The sequence below is a fragment of the Phyllobates terribilis genome, unplaced genomic scaffold (assembly GCF_046119375.1).
Source record: "Phyllobates terribilis strain yellow unplaced genomic scaffold, ASM4611937v1 Scaffold_4__5_contigs__length_816908805, whole genome shotgun sequence".
NCBI lineage: Eukaryota > Metazoa > Chordata > Amphibia > Anura > Dendrobatidae > Phyllobates > Phyllobates terribilis.
In genome coordinates this window covers 465123423-465145849 of record NW_027362764.1, presented here as the reverse complement: position 1 = coordinate 465145849, position 22427 = coordinate 465123423, and the positions used below count along the sequence as shown (strand labels likewise).

The following is a 22427-nucleotide window of genomic DNA, read 5'->3' as shown; positions in this document are numbered from 1 at the left end:
TTAGCCAAAATCTGTTATTAAAATAATCAAAACTCTCTATGGTATAATTACAATTGAAATCTGTTTTTTTTATGTTTTTCCAATAAAAGCTGAACGGTCAGAATGCTTATATACATATAACCAGCTGCCCAATATGTCAGTGTTTCAATAACAGGTGCACACTATAATAACAGTACGTGAAAAATATAAATATTATTACCGCTTACTTGCAGAGTTTCATAACCGGTAATGAGTAAAACTAAAACTCCAGTTTACAAGCAGGTATATTTACATTCGTACATTGCTTTTAGCTAAGGCGACCTCAATTGGATGCGGTTAAGTCTGTGTAGAATGGGTGAGAAGAATGGTCTTCATTGATTAGAAAAAAAGGGGAAATGTGTCTTCCTGCACTTGTGAAAGTTGTGTGTGGGTGTTAGGCAGGGCTCGGAGGAGGAAGCTAGGACTTCCTCTCAATACCTGAGGAGTACAGCTGCTAGGAAGAATCATTACTTCCCCCACTGTCACTGGACAGGATATCCTCATGGGTAAGAATGTGCTGACTGAAGCATGGCAAGGACTCCGCATACTGAATGGGAATTCCTCACTACATATCTGCTCACTAACCTCAGCACTAACACATAATCATCTCAGTGTGTCAGTGATGGTCACTAGGATTCAAAACTGATGACATGGGGAAGAACGTTGACCTGAAAATACTTACCATTGTAATGTCACTTTCTTTCAGAATCTATTCTTTAAAACCACATTCATAGTGTGTTCTTAAGAGTGGTCCATCTCGTAATATAGAATGCTCATGAAATAGGTCACCTTTACGCATTATTTAAGATTGTACAGGTTGATAAAGAAAGTGCCTTTTCAGTTACAATACAGTAAAAAAAACTGAAATGTTGGCCTCTGGACTATGCTACTTTGGTGTGCCGTACCCATAAAAAAGTTAGAATTAAAAATGTATTTTATGGGTATTTCATGAAGTCCTAATTTATTATCTGAATGTTTACAATAATTCCAAAAATCGTGAGCTTGTGATATCTGAAAGAGTGCAGAGTGCCCGTTACTTACACATCCGCAACCAATCTGGCAGTGCAGGCATCCAGACTCTCCTGGCCTGTAGCCTTTACTGTCTGTGACTTTACACAGGTGTTGGTATTATCGCACTATGCCAGCCTGCTTTAGGTCTACCTGCAGGAAGGAGACTTGGGTGTGATTCGCCAGATTAATGGTTCTGAGAGCCAGTTGTGATTTTTTACCAGCTGAATTGGAAGAATGTTTATATCCATTTTAAGATCTGAGTTTTGTTTTCAGTGAACATAGAAAGTAGGGATGAGCGGACCCGTGGAAGTTCGGGTTCGACCCAACTTTAGTCCAAAGTTTGGTTTGGGTACCAGAACTGTACCTGAACTTGAACCTGAGCCCGAACCTCATAGAAATCGATGGGGACCCGAACTTTGGAGCTGGAAAATCTCTCTCTCTCCTCCTCGAACTGTGAAACGAACTTCCAGGAGAACTCTGTGTTCGGAGTTCAGCTTCAGACACTAGGTGTCCAGTACGAACCCCGAACTTTACAGTTCGGGTTCGTTCATCTCTAACAGAGAGTGACATATCTCTTCAATATACAATAAAAGAAAAATTTAACTATTGCGCTTTCTCCTTCTGCTTGCCCCACATACTTCCTCCAAAGAAGCTAATCGCACAGCTCACTTAAAAAAAACAAAGGGGCCGATTCATCAAGATTGGCATAGCATACACTCGCCACTTAATGAATTTGATGCCTTTTCTGAGTAACCTGCGCCATAGTGTGCCGCACCAAAAATGATACTTCATTCAGGGACTGGAGTAGCATTTCTGGTTTACGAAATGTTGTCATTTTTAATACATTTGACATGCGGGCGTAGCAACGCCCTGTCCCGTCCAATCCCAGCTTCCCCCATTTTCGTGGAGCTAACTCATACAGGCATGAGAATGCGAAAGGTTGCAGTGTTTTGCAACTCCCCGTTGCACAAAAAATTGCGGCTTTTATGCCAGTTTTCTGACTTAAAACTTTGAATCTGCTCCTAAGTACCTGGCATAAAAGCCACAACAGAACCAACCCACCACCAATCAAAGCAATTCCTTTTACTCTGTTCATAATTAGGGAAAAGTATTAAAATATCTGAAAATGTAAAATATATTTCATGTAATTAAATGAATTGTGAAAATGATTTGAACAGGCAGCGCTCTGAAATCCTCTCTGCATGCCAACAAAGATAAAATAATGTGAAAGAAGATGAGTCGGTGTGATAGATGTGGTCTCATAGGTGTCTACATTTTCTTGCAATTCTTAAGTCTTGCTTCTTGCAGAGTCTGGGGTTTCTGTCGTTCTTCCTCCTGTTACATGTTCTCAGTCTAGTGTGCCCTTTCCTTTTTGTTGGTATGGTAAATGAAATCCATATGTTGAGCACCCTGTATAGATTAGGTCATCTGTATGCGCGATTGTACTTCAATATATACAACTGTTTAAAGGCAAGGTCTGTTTCCCATAGGAGTTCCTGTTCGTTCACTGATTTGGAAAGCCCAGATAGTACTTTATAAACCAGAAAACCTGTCTACTTTTTCAGTTCCCTTATGTTTTCTTATAATTACTTCTTTTTGTCTTCGCACATGTACATTAAAAATAGCCTGGTGCTAACTAGTCTGATAACTGATGTAAAATTAATACATTTTTTTTAAAGTTTTTATATCTCTAAATTCAGTTATAATATTAGCAAAAAGAAAAATTAGAATGGTTGATGTTCTGACCCAATCTTACTGTATTTGTATAAGCATTATACATGGCAGATGATTCTGCATGGATTATACATAGATTGGCAGCAGATTTCACACTTTGTTTCGCTGCTTGCCCTGACATCCACGCAGATATTTTTTTTCAGTCCTATCAGTTGTCCATCTTTTTTTTTTATACTTAAATGCATGTATTTTGTTCCGAAAATCATATTTGCAACTGAATTTCATTACAAATTTTGCACTGTTTGGCTTTTAACGGCTCTTGGTTTCCCTACACATTCATCTTTGATTAGGTCTGTGCTCATAAATCAGCTGAGAAGAGCTCAGAAAAAGACAGATATGTAAGAGGTTAAAACATTCCCATCAGACCAGCATAACAAACTCACTGCCAGATTCTCAGTTAACTCATTCTTCCAGCAGCAATAGACAGTACAACATTATAATATAAGGGAAATGTGTAATATTTTTAAAGAAATCCAAATGCAAAAATACATTTTAGCCCAAATTACATGCATTTAAGTTCTGTCATTTATGTGTCACCCATTTTTCTCCTATATGAAAAAAAAAGAGATGAAGATTTATCAAGCCTGCAAAAAGAATGGCATTAGTTTACTGTTGTGTGTTGTGTTCTTTTTCTTTTTTCATCTGACCCATTTATTTTATGGGTGAGTTGTGTCTGCAAGAATGGAGAGAAAAGGATATGCCACTGTAGCTCCTTAGACTATAATATGGCAGCGTAAAACAAAAAAAGCCTACTGTACCTCTATGTAGCTTTTGTACATTACATATGGTATACATCTTACCCCTTATTTTTTTAACCTTTCTTTTCTCCACCTCTCTCTCCTGTCCACTCAGCTAATTTAATTCCATGGGACCACTAATGTGCTAGACATAATAGCTGCAGGTAATCATTTGCTTTTTGGTTTCATAGACCGGGTGATCTAATAAAGTAATTTCAGGGCTTGTATGAGATGAATTAAAGGGGTCTGATACTGGCTCCAGTCTTGTTTTTTTTAATCTTTGCCTGGTATTGCAGCTCAGCCCTTTTCAAGTAAAGGTATAATACACATTCGTGCTTAGATGCACTACCAAGCTCCTATAGGTAGCAGCACTGGCGGACACAGACAGGAGAGGGCCCCTGCGTAAGAACAGTATATGGGTCCTTTGCCATCCAATAGTTCATCATAATGCACTATTCCACCTGCTTTGGAGGTGAGAGTGTCCCCCTTTAACTCTTAGGACCCTGTGCAACTGCACAGGTTGCACCAATGATACTTTAATGAAGGCATATACACTGCTCAAAAAAAATAAAGGGAACACTCAAATACCACATCCTAGATCTGAATGAATGAAATATTCTCATTGAATACTTTGTTCTGTGCAAAGTTGAATGTGCTGACAACAAAATCACACAAAAATCATCAATGGAAATCAAATTTATTAACCAATGGAGGCCTGGATTTGGAGTCACCCCCAAAATTAAAGTGGAAAAACATACTACAGGCTGATCCAACTTTGATGTAATGTCCTTAAAACAAGTCAAAATGAGGCTCAGTATTGTGTGTGACCTCCACGTGCCTGTATGACCTCCCTACAATGCCTGGGCATGCTCCTGATGAGGATGCAGATGGTCTCCTGTGGGATCTCCTCCCAGACCTGGACTAAAGCATCCGCCAACTCCTGGACAGTCTGTGGTGCAACGTGACGTTGGTGGATGGAGCGAGACTTGATGTCCCCAGATGTGCTCAGTCGGATTCAGGTCTGGGGAACGGGCAGGCCAGTCCATAGCTTCAATGCCTTCATCTTGCAGGAGCTGCTGACACACTCCAGCCACATGAGGTCTGGCATTATCCTGCATTAGGAGGAACCCAGGGCCAACCGCACCAGCATATAGTCTCACAAGGGGTCTGAGGATCTCATCTCGATACCTAATGACAGTCTGGCTACCTCTTGCGAGCAAATGGAGGGCTGTGCGGCCCTCCAAAGAAATGCCTCCCCACACCATTACTGACCCACTGCCAAATCGGTCATGCTGAAGGATGTTGCAGGCAGCAGATGGCTCTCCTCGGCATCGCCAGACTCTGTCACGTCTGTCACATGTGCCCAGTGTGAACCTGCTTTCATCTGTGAAGAGCACAGGGCGCCAGTGGTGACTTTGCCAATCCTGGTGTTCTGTGGAAAATGCCAAGCATCCTGCACGGTGTTGGGCTGTGAGCACAACCCCCATCTGTGGCTATTGGGCCCCCATACCACCCTCATGGAGTCGGTTTCTAACCGTTTGTGCAGACACATGCATATTTGTGGCCTGCTGGAGGTAATTTTGCAGGGCTCTGGCAGTGCTCCTCCTGTTCCTCCTTGCACAAAGGAGGAGGTAATGGTCCTGCTGCTGCGTTGTTGCCCTCCTATGGCTCCCTCCATATATCCTGGTATCTACTCCATGCTCTGGACACTGTGCTGATGGACACAGCTACCCTTCTTGCCACAGCTCGCACTGATGTGCCATCCTGGATGAACTGCACAACCTGAGCAACTTCTGTGGGTTGTACAGCAGACACCGCCTCATGCTACTGTACCTCTAGGGGTGAGAGCAATGGCAAAACTGAAAAAGTGACCAAAACAACAGCCAAAAAGGATGAGAACAGAGAAATGGTCTGTGGTCACCACCTTCAGAACCACTCCTTTATATGGGGTATCTTGCTAATTGCCTATCATTTCTACCAGTTGTCTGTTCCATTTGCTCAACAGCAGGAGAAATGTATTCACAATCAGTGTTGCTTCATAACTGGACAGGTAGATTTCACAGAAGTGTTAGTGACTTGGAGTTACATTGGGCTGTTTAAGTGTTCCCTTTATTTTTTTGAGCAGTGTATTTTGTGATATACATATATTTTGAAGGAAGTAAATTTTGAATCAAGCTCTTAACCCGAGAAATAATATGTAATACATATAAATGGAAGACCAATTAATGTATTTGGTGTGTAGCATTAGTGCATTTATTATCATATATGTGTAGAATCTGCTGCAGGCTGTTCATGTTATATCTACTATCCCTTAATTACTATAGTGAAGTTTTCTTCTTCTTTTGAACTAGTTTCCCGAAGCTACATATAGATAATATTTCCTTATGTTATGGCCATCAATATTCATATATGTTAATGATTTGATTTCAAAGTATAGAATAAAATATATAATGTTATCGGTTCTGGATCAAAGCAGACTCCAAGAGCATTATGGTACAAGTCGTCACGCACAGCCGTTAATATGAAGCCGAAGTAAGAATTGTCCTCCGTGATATTTACAGTAAATAATTCCATATTAACCGAGAATAGTGATAGATGGCAACAGTAGAGCATGTTTTATAAATATCAGGGTAGTAAAAAACATGACATTTTTTGTGATCATTCTTATAGATGGAAAAGTCAGACATAGCCATGTAATATTTTTAGTACTCTGGGTACAAGAGTAGTATGTTGAGATATTTTCTGTGAATAGAACTAGTTGGACACATTGTAATTTATATGTTAGAATTATGTATGTGTTAGTGAGATTCAGTCAGTACGATCTACCCTCCTAAGTCATCTATATGGACATGAAAGTCATAGGAAGCTGAATAAAACAATATCTTGATATCTGCGATCCGATGTCTTATTCCAGAGAAATCCATGTTTTTCCTAAAATGTAAATGAGCTGTTAAGATCTATGGGCGGTGAGAATCTGCCTTCCGAGCTTATTTTAAATGAAAGGGGGCGTTACCAGTGTGAGACATGTCATGACTGACAGTCTGCTCTCCTGAGCTACATGTCTCACACTGGTAACTCTTTTCAATTAAAATAAGCTCTGGAGGCAGATTCTTGGGGAGATCTATGTCGGGTCCATAGATCTTAACAGCTCATTTACATATTAAGAAAAATGAGACTTTCTCTGGAATAAGACATCGAATCGCAAATATCAAGATATAATTTTATTTAACTTTCTGTAACATGCATTCCCATGTACAGGGCTGGTGTCACCACCCGGCGCACCCGGGCAAGTGCCAGGGCCCTGAGCAAGCGCGGGGGGCCCACTTGCCATTGGGGACACGAGCACGCTATGGGGCCCCCCGTGCCTTAAACTGTTTGCAATACTCACCTCTCCCTGTTCTTCCGCATCTCCGGTGTCTTCCCAGTCTTCTGACTCAGGGCAGAGGGTGCTATGACGTCACTACAGAGCGCTCTCTGTGTTGAGCAGTGCACAGCGCCAGAAGACTCTAAGGAGACCGGTCTTCGGCCAGCAAGGAACGAGAAGAGGTGAATATTTTTTTTATGTATGAAGCAATATATGGGGCCTATTATACAGTATGGAGCTGTATATGAGGCCCATACTGTATGGAGCTTTATATGGGACCCATACTGTATGGAGCATTATACGGGGCCCATACTGTATGGAGCAGTATATGGGGTTCATTATGTATGGAGCAATATATGGGGTCTATTCTGTGTGGAGCAATATATGGGGTCTATTCTGTGTGCAGCATTAAATGGGCCATTCTGTATGGAACATTATATGGTACCCATTCTGTGTGAAGCATTATATGGGGCCCATTTTTCTGTATGGCGCAATATATGGAGCTCATTATACTGTATGGAGCACTATGTAGGACCATTATACTGTATGGAGCACTGTGTGGGACCTTTATACTGTATGGAGCTATGTATGGGGTCCATTGTACTCTATGGAGCAATATATGGGGCCACTATGCTGTATGGAGCAATATATGGGGCCCATTATATTGAACAGAGCAATATATGGGGCTCATTATACTGTATGGAGCAATATATGGGGCCCATTATACTGTATGGAGGACTGGGATGCCCATAATACTGTATGGAGGACTATGTGGTGCCCATAATACTGTATGGAGGACTATGTGGTGCCCATAATACTCTATGGAGCACTATGTAGTGCCCATAATACTGTATGGAGCACGGCGTGGTGCCGATACTGTATGGAGAACGATGTGGTGCCCATAATACTGTATGGAGGACGATGTGGTGCCCATAATACTGTATGGCGGACGATGTGGTGCCCATAATACTGTATGGCGGACGATGTGGTACCCATAATACTGTATGGCGGACTATGTGGTGTCCATAATACTGTATGGAAGACTATGTGGTGCCCATAATACTGTCTGGAGGACTATACTGTCCGGTCTAAAATAAAACTTTTGAATCCACCAGGGCACACACTGTGCTCTGCATGGATTTGCTGGTTTCTGAGCTATTGTAGAATTTACACTAGATATCACTCATATAATGTAACAAGTAAGTGAAATCTTTGGCATTGTACTATACCTATATTTCTTATCTGTGCATCATAAATCGTGGTATGTGTTAAAGGGGCCCGGCCCATATAGACTGCTTAGGAGGGATGATCCTACTGCCAGATTCACTTTAAAGCCAAGAGAGGATATTGCTTTGATTTGGATACCATCAATTCATGTCGCCTTGGAAATACTGTCTAGTATTCTGTTTTAGCTTAGTGTGAGTGTGAAGATTATGAAGATGCATTGCTCTCAGTGATGCTTCACATAAAACCCAATGATTCTTTCAGTTCTAGTGCAATTCTCCTGTTGATGTTTTTTTGTCAAATTCAATGTTAACCACCAAATAATTTCATGAACATGTGCAGAATGTTCTAGAACTTTAAGTATGTTTGATATGCCTGCTTCTTCTCACATTTTTGTCTATACATATACAAATATTTCATACGTGTGACCTTTTTGTCATTTGCCTTGAGACTGAGACACTTTTCTTACATCCCCTGCTGATATGCTGGTATTTGCCAGGGTTTGGGTTGCAGAAATCAAAATTTGAACAAATATACCCATATACTATTAAAAAATAAATACTGGCAATGGATTGTCATAATTTACCATTTACACTGCTGGAAAAAAAAATGAATTATACACTTAAAAGGTGCTAAGCTGTAATAAAATCTAAAATATGTCATCTGGTTTGGGAATTTATTTTTATTCCTAGTGAAGTGTCAAATTAGCACATTCTAAATGTTTTCGGACACATTTTCAGTATTTTGATGTATATTAGCTGCCGGTTATTAATTAGCAATTTTTAATGCTGTCTCCTTCCTTTGGTGCATTGAGTGTGTTATTGGCAAACACTTGTGATTTTTTTTTTTCTTTTGTTGATTTCTTTTGTTATGTTACTCTACAAAAATCGGCTTTAAAAAAATGTAAATTTAAATTTATAAAAATCTATTCCAGGGGATGAATCCGCTAAACTTTTATAAAACGCTTCATGCTGATTGTCTAATGGAAGGGAATAACGACTGATAGAAATTATTTTCATTGTGATAATAACATCTGTTACAACCATTAAATTGCCTTCTAGAAAAGACAAATAACACTGTGCTTTCCTCATACCACATCACCTACAAGGTTCTACCTTTTTTGAGCCATTATTTCTCCTGGCTCCTAAATTCACTTATATTTCACCTTTCTCCTTACCCTTTTATAAAAAGTTATTTGAATTAGCAAAATCATATGTGACTACTTTGCTATGTATCTATTTTAAACCAGAAGCTCCTACCCTGCCAAGCGATTATAGTGTCATTAGCCCAACACTTGGTGCATCAAGTATTTCTATATGCCCAATTATTTTTGGTTAGTTTGGTTTTTGAAAATATTCTATAATAAATATAAATTATAAATACAATGTTCATTGATGATGGAATTAACTATTCATACTTACAAATATGAGTTAACTGCCTGCATAGATGGTTTACTGTTCCTCTAGTCTAGATGAAAGTGTAAAATGCAGTGGTATCTTTAGTGTATGGTAAGTTATTGGCCATTGTTTTGTAGTCTAGTAAATTTGTTTGATTTCATAACTAAACAAAATTGCTAAAAAAAATCAATTGAAATATTTAATTTGAGGCACAAAGCAGATTTTTCTTTGAATGTGTTACATGCAAATTATGCTATGGATTTGTTGTATATTTCTGATAACATTTACGGTGGATTTTTTCCACCACTTCTGAACTTATTCTAATAGCCCAGAGCTGAATTCATAGTTATGTTCGTTGGCACTTCTAACCGTCCACAATTTGTCAGTAAACACAGCATTTATCTTAATCTGGAATAATTGTCCCATTACGTTATAGATATTAAGATCCTACCTATCAGAATGCACATATTCATCCAACAAATAATGCTGTGACATTTTACTTCTGAAAGGGATTTATTTATAACGTTACTAGACTTTTTATGTTGCTTGATTCTGTAACTATAATTTAGAATGTTTTTGACATCAACTTTAAGGGTAGGTGCACACACGTTGTGGTTTTTCTGCACGTTTTCTGCACCAAAATCGGCATGAAATCTGCTGATAACTTTTCTCTGGCAGGAGATTAGCTGCGTCAAAAATGCAGGTTTATTAGCTGTGTTTTTGCTGCGTATTTGCCGCGTTTTTTTCACTATCCTTCTGTCTCTATTTACATAAAGTTCTGTGAAAAATAAGACTCCCATTCTATTTTGCCATCAAAAACGCTGCAAATACGCAGCAAAATACGCAGGTGCGTTTTTGCTGCGTATTTGTAGCGTTTTTTCATCCCCCCATTACTTCCTATGGGTGAAAAAACGCTGAAAAAATGCTGAAAAAACACTAATCACTGATCACTAATTCTAATCACTGAAAATGCACAGCAAACAAAAAGCAACATGTGGGAACAGTGAATTCTGGTTTCTCATAGACTTTGCTGGTACTGCCAGACTCAGCTGAAAGTTTGCATAAAAATCTGCAGCAAAACACAACATGTGTGCACATACCCTAAGGCATTAAATGTGGGTAACCGTGTAAATGAGTGATTAACTTCCTATTATTCTAAGATGTAGGGGTTAAAGCTGTCAACTAGTTAATACTTTTATATCCTTCTTTGTATTAATTAATTGTTTTTTTGCTTGTTTTTTCAGGAGGCTTTTGTTGAACTATATGGCAACAGTGTCCGACCTCCATTTGACCCAATGTGGCCCTCCATCAAGACCATCCTAAGTATTGCTGTAATTGGAGCCTGCATCACATTAGGAGCCTACCTGGGAAATAAGTGATCATCCTCGAAGGCGTTTCATCTGGCAAGATCACTTCAAGAGAAAAAAAAAAGAGAGACTGATCTGTATGGCTAATGGACCAACTGTCATATCAGCTATAACTGCCAAAGGAGGTTTATTTCTTTATTCTAGAGTGATTTCCTTTTTATAGAAGATTTATTTATTAAAGTTCTTTCGATTTCAAGCTATGCCTCACCACCCTGACCATTATATGTAGCGCTTTAAGATTTTTTTATTTTTATTCCTATTTCTTTTATCAGTTACTTTAACTCCCACTTTCCCATTGTCAGCTCCATGTATAATGTTTGGTTGCCTGATTATTGGTTGACTTGCCACCATTAAATGATTACATTTTGTATTAGCACATCTAACTTATTTTAAATTTTTTTCCAGTATTTCTATTTAGCTATGTAGTTAATTGTGGCTTCCAAGTTTCCATATATTAATATTTCCTCCAGTAGTAAAGAGTTTGGCAGCCATCATTGAGAAGAGAGGATCAGAAATGACATCTATGTCCTAGTATTCATTTAGTATTCTCTCGGGACAGGGTTGGTTCTCTAGAAAAGAATATACTGCCATCTTGGTCATCGCTTAGCACCATGTGCCTAACTGATTAGCATTTCCAATAAATTTCTGAGTAAATCTGGCACCATCAAGGGGGTAGATAGTACTTTACTATTACTATGTAAGTCACTGGCTTTCTTACACATCTTCAATGTACGTGCATGCAAGGGTCTTGTTGAGCACATGAAAGGGATATTGGCCAGTTGGTCTGATATTACGATTCATGTGCCTAAAAGAACACAATATGGAAATCACTTTATAATTCTGGAGGCCTGAAAGACCAATGTCCTCAATCAGTGTGTGTCCACCTCTAGCGGAGAACCTAACCGATGCTTCCTGTCCAGAGGGCCACCTGAGCGGGTGGCAAAATTAGTCAGTGACCTTCTTGCTTGTCTGTCAGGCAAGGGTGAGAAATACTATGTGGGACTTATATTTTGCCTAACCACGTTTGATCTGGCAACCAAACAATAATAAGCCTCCCTCGCTCACTCTGTCTTATATAAAATGTCATTTCAGCTTATCTTATGCTATAAAAGTGACTAATTTCCTCTTTATAATTGCTTGGTTAGAACTACTGTTACTTTCAATTCTAAGTTGCTAAAATAACCGAATGTTGCAACTAAAATGCAATATATTGTAGTGGAGACCCAGGTGTAGTCTCCGGGTGTCACGGTTCTGACTTAGACTAGCTAGCTATACATACAGTAACTGCACCTTATGCATTAAAGGGGCATTATCATAAAGACATGTAAATGGCTGATCTTCTTAACGCTTTTAATTAGAACATATAGCACTTATCAATTTTTACACTGATTACCAATGCACAAGTAGGGATTTTACTGTCGAGATGCATCTTCAAGATCTGGGATATTCAGTATCTCACTTTTAATGGATTATGGTTAATGCAGAGCAGCTAGAGATCTTTATATACTTGCACATAAATTCAGATGAAAATTGAACAAAAAAATATTGGAAAGATGTAGCTTTATTGCTTGACACTTTTTAGCAACTAGTGAGCTCCATACTGCCAATATAAAATAATAAAAAATAACTACCTTAATAATTGTCTCTTTTAATAATATCCTGTTGTATAAAAAAAGGTTTTCTGTATGTTAAACATGAAGCATCTATTTGTCTTCTCGCCAACCTAAGATTTAACCAAACCTGGCTTTAATGCGCAAGTGAAGGTAAGCCTCACTTTCTGACCAAACTCTACCTATTTAGTCAATATATATATTTTCTCATTCCTTTCCTACTTTATTATCCATTTATAGTGGTTGTCTAATTTAGACACCACAAGAACTTAGGAATAATAAAAGGGTAGTTCTTTGTTCAGAATCCTATTGGAGAACATCCCCTCCCCAAAGGAAAGACTTGGAAACCTAACTTAACCCCATATTAGTCATGATAGTGCCCCTTTAACGAGAAGCTTAATAGTGCAATTTGTATGTTTCCTATATACTACGGTACAGTACATTTAAAGGCTTGTACTCTGCATTATACCTATAGATCTCGGTGCATGCAAGCCTTGAACATTAGTTTTCTTGAAATAACTTAATTCTATGCTCCACAGTACACATACGGTATACAGGTTTTGAAAGTAGACTGTATGTATTCATGTGGTTTCTAAGGATTAAAGTGAACTAGATCACAACGAAGTCTGAATTTTAAATGTTAATGAAGAAATAATATGGCTCATTTAACGGCATTGTATGTAGAAGAAAAAGTTGAACTAAACCATTTCGACCAATCAGATCTAGTCCTGGTGGGTTTATTTGCCGAACTTGCACTAGACAGGTCAATGCTACTGCTGACTGGTTGTACTGGTTCGCTGCAAACTTTGTACCCAATGTAATGCTGTTACATTTGCTGTACTGTCTTTTCTTTTGTTCTGATATTTGTAACTTGTAGAGAAACAATTGTGCAATGGGACAGACTAGATTTGTAGACAATAGTTGTCTCTATACAGTGACCCTTACAATTTAGAGACAACGATTGAGTCTATGAATATCATGTCCTTTTTAGAGTCTTGTCCTAATAGAAGCCCTTACTTATTTTACTCTGAAGCATACTATTTTTTATTTCCAAAACTAGTATACATATATATTTTTTTAAGAAAAGAAACATATTTTTGTTATATGTCTTTAGTTGTGACCTTCTTAGTAGTAGGGTCTAAATAGCTTTCATTTATTGAATCCTGAAGTCAAACGTTGACGTTAGCACTCACAGTAATGATATTACTATATTTTAAGCCTAATTCCATCTCTTATACGAATAGAATGTATTCACCTGCAAGAGAGAATTAACCAAAAAACTGAAAACAAAGCAATAAGGACGAGTAACTAAAATATGTACTTGGATAGGTTAACTATGTATATTTAATTTCTTGTTACTCCTAATACTAGGTAAACCAGTAGCTGCCGGTTACCTAGATTGTGTTCTTTTCTGTGTACTACGAAGAACTTGTTAACCGCCAATGGTTCATTCTAAAAAGATGTTGTGTGATCTATCTGGTTGAATAATAGATCCGTGCAGATTTACGTGTGCATGACCAAACACCTCTAAAAGTTTCGTTGTCGTATCTTTATGTTATACTAACGGTAACAACAGGTAAGAATGGGGCTGTTGATTCAATGTTTGTGCATGCAACCTCTGTACTATGTAGTAGCCAAAAGTTGCAATGTTCCCAAGGTTCTGATAGAAGAGAAACGTTGGCATGCAGTAGTGAAGAGAGCACTATAACTTTATGTACCACACAGCCCCTAACAAGCATGTACTAATGTTGTAATGGTGTTGGCATTGTAAGTATAACAAACTAGAAATGTAATGGACCTTGTTTTAGCCGTGTAGAAGAAATGCTGCTTCCTACCAGTGTGCATCTCAGCGTTTTATATTGCTTTGAATTGTTCCATCAGTTTATTATGTATATTACATTTGTTTGTTTTTTTAATTGTAACTTTTTGATTTTTTTAAGTTTCTAGATTGTAATGAACGTGGTGTGTTGAGAAGGTATGAAAATGTATAAATACTGTTGGTTCAGGTCAATGTGTTTTTAGTTTTTATTGTTAGGTGGAAGACAGAAAAGATAGTAATCATTTTGATTGTAGTTTTCTACAGGTCTTACATATCGAGAGATCTGAGTATGCACCTGAAATGTAACCACAACCCACACACTGATTCTTACCCCCAACTGTGCCATTGAGTATCAACCCATTGACTGTGTTGGTATGAAAGAATATCTAGTGGTTCATCTCCATCCACTTCACTTGTTATTGGCTGGAGGGCAAGCTGTTGAGGTGTGCCATGGTTATCTGGCTGCATAACCCATAAAGGTGCCATAAAAAAGTGAGATCATTTGAGTATTTTGTAAGCGCATTGGCGTTGTGTGAACTGTTAAATCAGGATTTAAAGTCTTATTTTGTGTGGAAAGTCAGCTTCTTGTTCCTTTTTGCAGTTAGTAGGGCTGCAGATGTTTTATTCATGGATCTCATCTTAAAGGGTTTCTGATTGATGACTTCTGACTTTATCCCAAGGATAGGTCATCAATGTTAAAGTCAAGAAAACCACCGTAATTTGTCTAAAGACAAAAGCCACTGGCACTTATCTCTGGATCCTACTTCCATAAAAAGAAATTGGTTAAGCTGAATAGGTATGGAGGGGGGAGGGAGGTTCTTGGCAGCCACATTTTGTCCACCCAACTGCCATCCTAAGTCTATTGCATACCTGTACAGACCAGACCAACTACCTTATCCAATATTGGGATGTTGGGCTGTTATGTTTAGGAGGGTAAGAAAACATTAAAATTTCCATTTATGTTTTTTTTGTTTGTAAAGCTAGATTTTAAGCAGAATTACATAATGGTCTGCTTTTTGGTAACATGAAGTGGCATATTCCTCCTTTTATCCTTTCATATGCTCATCATGTTACGCCAATTTCAGTTGCAATTTTTAGAAGAAATCAGTGAGAAACAAACGTTCTCTCTCTTTCCACTGATGCTACCATGCACTCTGACCAGAAACCATGTAGCTGTCTCTCACTTGGCTGGCACACCCCGTCTGAGGCTGTGTGGGACCGAAACCTTGACAGCTCGCTCACATCAGTGTCTGTTAACTTAAGAGTTATTTATCGTTCAGTGATTTCACTATCAGAGTATTCTTTATTTTATTACATTTTATATAATGTAGCTACGAGTTAGTAAACTGTGCTGCTAAACTGCCAATATGATTTGAGTTTATAATGATGTATATTTTTGGAGGACAGTGTAATATGGCTGTCTGTATTGGTTATATGAAGTATATGACTTTGTTGTCACACATGCTTGATAGCCATCTTGTTCAGGAGTTATCCTGGTCATTATCTCAGTAACAATTTCTTCATCAGCTATAAATACATGGCATACTATCATTTTCCAGCACTCCATTGAATATTTTTAAAGCGGGTATCCATGAATATCTGATTACGTGGCCCCCCTGACCCCCAGATTATCACATAAATGACAATACACATATTAATTAATAAAAGGCTAAGGGAAAAAACAAGGACTATACTTGTTTTCAACTATTAAAACAAATGGATTTCCATAGACCTTAGAGATGTGATATGCAGATTAATCCATTCATGCAACCCTCTTATTAAGTACACATGCCCTAATGGACCATTAGTAATGGGGTCATCTAGTCCAAATGCAGCATGCAAGGACTAGTCAAATTTTTGTGCAGGTATTTATGTAATAGTATAAGGTGCCATTTAAATTATAAAACTCATTTAAAGGGAAGCTTTCGTCAGAAAATGAACCATTGTTTAAAAAATACAAGTAACACAAAAAATTGATTTAATGTGGCAATTTTATTTCTTTTCCATATCACAGTATATATGCATATATAAGAAAAAAAAATGTAATCTTGCAATTTTCACATTGGCCACTGGGGCTTTTTTAGACTGACTACTTCCTGTCCTTTCAGGAACAGTTTTTGGCAATCTCCATATTATCAGAGGCAGGATTAGAATCTAACAGGTAACACCTCTGATACAGCTGATAACACAGGAGAACCACCAATTACAATAGGCGATGTCACAGCTGACCCTGCTCCCCCTGCATTCACAATGAATTTTGTATAGGCTCATTAGATACTTGAATATGAAAGATAGGTTGGAGTCTGACCATTGTGGCAATTTACATCTGTTGTTTCCTGAAACAAAAAAATTATCAGCGCCCAGGGTGAAAAATCTCAAGATTTCTAATTTTTATTTTTAATACATATTGTGATATATATAAAAAAAACTATTTTTTTTTAAATGCATTTAAAATAAAAAAACAGATTTAAGCAATGTTATTTTCTGATGATCCATTCCGTTTAAATAATATGCTTATGTTGAGTAAGTCTGTTAATGGACTGAATGCCGACTGGCCAGTCATTCTCTAACAGATTTTTTTTTAACACTATATTTCTTAAAAGTTAAATATCTTGCCAGCTGCCTAGAAATAATTCTGGAATAATCATTAACATGGAGGCAGTATTTAAAAAAAAAAAAAAAAAAAGCTTCTGGCAGCTTATATATGATTCATACATAGAGCAGATGCACACACTTTGGAATAACTCCGTACAAGTCACCTGAGTCTATGGCAGCCATATGCGAGGTGTTGGGTATATAGAAGCTGACCTAGTAACATTTATATGATTTTTATGCTGAAATTAGACTCTCGCAACTGGCACTCTAACACTGAATAAGATCAAAGTGACATTATACACTGCCAGGCTCTCTCCATCGCCACGTCAGCCGACAAGCACGTTCTCTGATCACATTCTCTCAGCATTCATACTGTACAATGAGATAATGATATCCAGGTGTGCTGTTAATCCTGGACAAGCAATGTTTTCTGTGCAGCCGTACGCCTCGTCGTGTGGGCCGGTTGCATTTATTAACATATTGTGGTTGACTTTTTTTTCTCATCCTGTCATAAGACATATGTGTATTATATGATGATATTATCACTGTCTAATAGGCTATATCCATACTTACTGCTTTTATTAATCACTCACTTACCTTTCCTCGCTTTGAACTATGAAGGTGTGTAGTGTATTATATTAGTCCACAGTTTTTGTAAAATATCCATGTTAGATCATGTGAGCAATGTTTTTCATTGTATCTTCAATGATACGTCATAGACTACCTGCTATCTAAACTATTCTGTCAATGAACCATGATATTGAACTTTATTTTTAACTGACAAAGGTACAGTGGTGGCCTAATGTGGCATTGATGTATTTCCAGTATACACCGTGCCAATCTTACCATACGCTAACACCCAACACTGGCTCTCAATCTGGGAGATGGTGAAATTGTATGATTGTTTTCATTTTGTAGGCAATGAAGCAGAAATGTACAAACAAGTCCACTTCCCCTCATACAATAAATGACTAATTGATAAGTGGAGAATATTCTTTAAAGCATAGACTGAGACCACCAGGATAACCTTTCTAACGATCAGTCCAACAATAGGCTTCTGACATAACGAGCTAACCCATACCCAACGTGATACCTTGCTTGTCTTATTTATCAGTAATAACAGGTTTTTTTGAACATGCACTAAACTTGCACCAGATGAAAGCTTTTAAAGGGAAATTGTCAGGGAATTCATGTTGCTCAAATAGTGGGAAGCATGAATTGCAACCTGGCTGCACAATTGCAGTCAGGTATATTACTCTCTGAAATTCTCCGACATTTCAGAGAAAGTGTATTGGCAAGATCCATCAGGGACCAAGAGCTGAAGACCAAACTAGTCCGGCTCTTCACAGCGCCACCACAGGTGATTGACCGGTATCTTCCTATGCACACCTGAGGAAGAGATCTGTCAATCATCTGCTGCAGCGCTGAGTGAAGCCAGCCAAGGGCGGCGCCGGACTAGTCTCATCTCCAGCTATGGTCATGGCTGGATCTTCAAAGTATATTCTTAATATAGATGGCTGCAATTCATGCTGCCTGTGGTTTGTGCAAAATGAGTCTCCTGACAAGTTCCCTTTTAAGGGTAAATGTAAAAAGGAATGCTATCCCTATGGTTCTTCTGGTGGACCCCCATACCATCGAATAGCGAAGTATGTATTAATTAGCGGCTATATCTTTTCAAACCTGTTAAATAGATCACTTCATAAAATCAATCAATGCTTTATTGATCTCTTTGAATTTGGACATCTTAAATCTGAAACTGAAAATAGAGACAACAATTGAAAGAACTCAGCTCAGTATGGTATTGTCATTTAACACTAACTGGCCTTGAACCCATTTTCTCACCAAATTTTTCCAAATGTAGAATTTTCAGTGCTCTGACTACTGGGATCCTCCCAATGATCTAAAGAACAGGGTCCCAAAGTCTTCTGTGGGAATGGTGCAATAATGCGCATGAGTGATCAGTCCATACACATCTGTTGGACTGACAGACATAGCCAATTCCCTCTGTACCATAGAAGTAAATGGAGCAGTAGTGCTCTTTTCACATTGAGGACATTGAAATACTCATTCTCAGAAACAATGGGGGGTCCCAGCTGTAGGAGCCCCAGCAATGGCTCCAATAACACCAATACTTGACTCTCTTTAGTTACAAGTTCAATCATTTTATTCATTTTATCATTAGAGCAGGAGTGGGCAATTAATTTTCACAAGGGCCACATGAGACTGTCATGTTGTGGAGGGCCGAATCAATGGCCTGAAATGAATTCTGCTCAGTATTAATGTTAACATATTAATTACAATATTGATGTACAATAATTATTTCACTTAATATTGTGCAGAAATAAGTATGCTGACATCCCCCTATATACTGTATGAACCTGCACACAGCCACTCTATATGCTATATGAGTGCACAAACAGCCCCCTACATACAATATGAGCCCATATATAGCCCCCGAATACAGTGAGCCCCCACATAGCCTCTTTATATACAGTATGAGCCCCCACATAGCCCCTGCAGATACAATTTGAGCGCCCACATAGCCCCTTGTATACAGTGTGAATCCCCACATAGCCCCCTGTATACAGTGAGCCCCCATATGACCCCTCTATATAGTGTGAGCCCCCACATGGCCTCTATGTACAATGAGCCATCACATAGCCCCTAAATACAGTGAGCCCACATATAGCTTCCTATAAAGAGTTTGAGCCCCCACATAGCCTTCCATATACAGTATGAGCCCCCACATAGCCCCATATATACAGTTATATGAAAAAGTTTGGGCACCCCTATTAATCTTAAGCTTATGGTTTTATAAAAATTGGTGTTTTTGCCACAGCTATTTCAGTTTGATATATGTAATAGCTGTTGGACACAGTAATGTTTCTGCCTTGAAATGAGGTTTATTGTACTAACAGAAAATGTGCAATCTGCATTCAAACAAAATTTGACAGTTTCATAAGTATGGGCACCTCACCAGAAAAGTGACATTAATATTTAGTACATCCTCCTTTTGCAAAAATAACAGCCTCTAGTCGCTTCCTGTAGCTTTTAATGAGTTCCTGGATCCTGGATGAAGGTATTTTTGACCATTCCTCTTTACAAAACAATTCCAGTTCAGTTAAGTTTGATGGTCGCCGAGCATGGACAGCCCTCTTCAAATGATCCCACAGATGTTCAATGATATTCAGGTCTGGGGACTGGGATGGCCTTTTCCAGAACATTGTAATTGTTCCTCTGCATGAATGCCTGAGTAGATTTGGAGCGATGTTTTGGATCATTGTCTTGCTGAAAGATCCATCCCCTGCGTAACTTCAACTTTATCACTGATTCTTGAACATTATTGTCAAGAATCTGCGGATACTGAGTGGAATCCATGCATCCCTCAACTTTAACAAGATTCCCGGTGCCGGCATTGGCCACACAGCCCCAAAGCATGATGGAACCTCCACCAAATTTTACTGTGGGTAGCAAGTGTTTTTCTTGGAATGCTGTGTTTTTTTGCCGCCATGCATAACGCCTTTTTGTATGACCAAACAACTCAATCTTGGTCTCATCAGTCCACAGGACCTTCTTCCAAAAAGAAATTGGCTTCTCCAAATGTGCTTTTGCATACCTCAGCCGACTCTGTTTGTGGCGTGCTTGCAGAAATGGCTTCTTTCGCATCACTCTCCCATACAGCTTCTCCTTGTGCAAAGTGCGTTGTATAGTTGACCGATGACACCATCTGCAGCAAGTTGATGCTGCAGCTCTCAGGAGGTGGTCTGAGGATTGTCCTTGACTGATCTCACCATTCTTCTTCTCTGCCTTTCTGATGTTTTTCTTGGCCTGCCACTTCTGGCCTTAACCAGAACTGTCCCTGTGTTCTTCCATTTCCTTACTATGTTCCTCACAGTGGAAACTGACAGGTTAAATCTCTGAGACAGCTTTTTGTATCCTTCCCCTGAACAACTATGTTGAATAATTTTTGTTTTCAGATCATTTGACAGTTGTTTTGAGGAGCCCATGCTGCCACTCTTCAGAGGAGATTCAAACAGGAGAACAACTTGCAAGTGGCCACTTTAAGTAGCTTTTCTCATGATTGCATACACCTAGCTCTGAAGTTCAAAGCTCAATGAGGTTACAAAACCCAAAAAAGTGCTTTAGTAAGTCAGTAAAAAGTAGGTAGGAGTATTTAAAACAAGAAAATGATAAGGGTACCCATACTTATGCACCTGTCAAATTTTGTTTGAATGCAGATTGCACATTTTCTGTTAGTACAATAAACCTCATTTCAAGGCAGAAACAAAAACACCAATTTTTATAAAACATTAAGCTTAAGATTAATAGGGGTGCCCAAACTTTTTCATATAACTGTATATGCAAACATCCCATACACCTATGAAAAAAAATAGCACATTCTCACTTCACTCCCGTTCCACCCGTGCTCTACTCCTGCCTCAGGTGTACTGACTCTCTGCACAGCTGATGCATCAGCTGTCTCAGTCGTGTACACTGATTGGTGGAAGAAGGAACTGGCGGCGCCGTCCTCCACCAATGCATTCACCGCTGTCTGCATCCCGAGAATGCTGATAGCAGGGGCAGCAGACAGGCGAGGACAGTGCTGCAACCACTGTTTCCTATACTTTAGATCGGTATGTTATAATTTTAGACTCTCTCTCCACTAGTTATTGTGCATCTTCCGAATAGGCAAATAAGTATATAATAATTTCTATATTTAACCCAAATGCTTGAACATTCAGCACTTCCCAGTATTCACATTGAATCTTTCTTGTGTGTGTGTGTTATTCCTGTTATGTTTTAACCAGGAATACATACGAGCCACTGTCCAGGTGATTTCCCTCCAGAGCTTGTGCATGTTTCAGCCTGTGCAGAAATACTGTTCATTATGATCTAAGCAATGTGAACACAACCCATACCATTGTTACAAAGTAACATCAGTTGCATGATTTGCCTTTCTGCTTCATTGTCCCCTATGTTGAGTACCCCTCTTTAATATGTTCATGACAGCGGAACTGGCTGTATGTTTGCAGGGGGGGGGGGGGAGTAAGATCACATTTAATTTTAGCCATGATGATTATAAGTTAAAAGGATAACATTTGCAATGCAAACTATAAAGCAGGTGGAGAACTAAATAAATATCCCACTCCCCTTTCAAAGCCAGTGCCTTTATTAGGTTGTGTGCCTTACATGAACAGTCTTAAAGAAAGGAATAAAACTGTCACACTTTACAGGGGAAGGAATATGCAGGTTCAAGTGTATGCGAAGTAACCAGATCTGTGGTCATGGTATATTGTATTGTCGTCACTAACATACTGTAACATTGTATTATCACTTGTATCTCTATTTGTGTGTACATATTTATATTTTTGGTAATGTTTGTGCAATGTAGCTTTTGTTTGCATCTTAAGTGTAAAGCCAGATTTTGCTTTATATAAATGGATGACATTATGAGCTTTGCGACTTTTAAGTAGCAATATGTAGATTTTGTTTTGAGTACACTGTCAGTTTAAAAGTGAGAAATATTTCATTAAAATTGTGTTTGATCACA

General features: G+C 38.6%; 1 protein-coding gene across 1 annotated transcript in view; it reads left to right on the top strand.

Moving 5' to 3' along the window:
* Positions 1-22427, top strand: part of BCL2 (BCL2 apoptosis regulator) — a 238090-nt gene extending 215663 nt beyond the window's left edge. The window contains exon 3 of the mRNA XM_073678669.1: positions 10730-22427. Coding sequence (XP_073534770.1) covers positions 10730-10864 — 135 coding nt within the window. The 3' untranslated portion in view covers positions 10865-22427. The remainder of the gene's footprint in view (positions 1-10729) is intronic.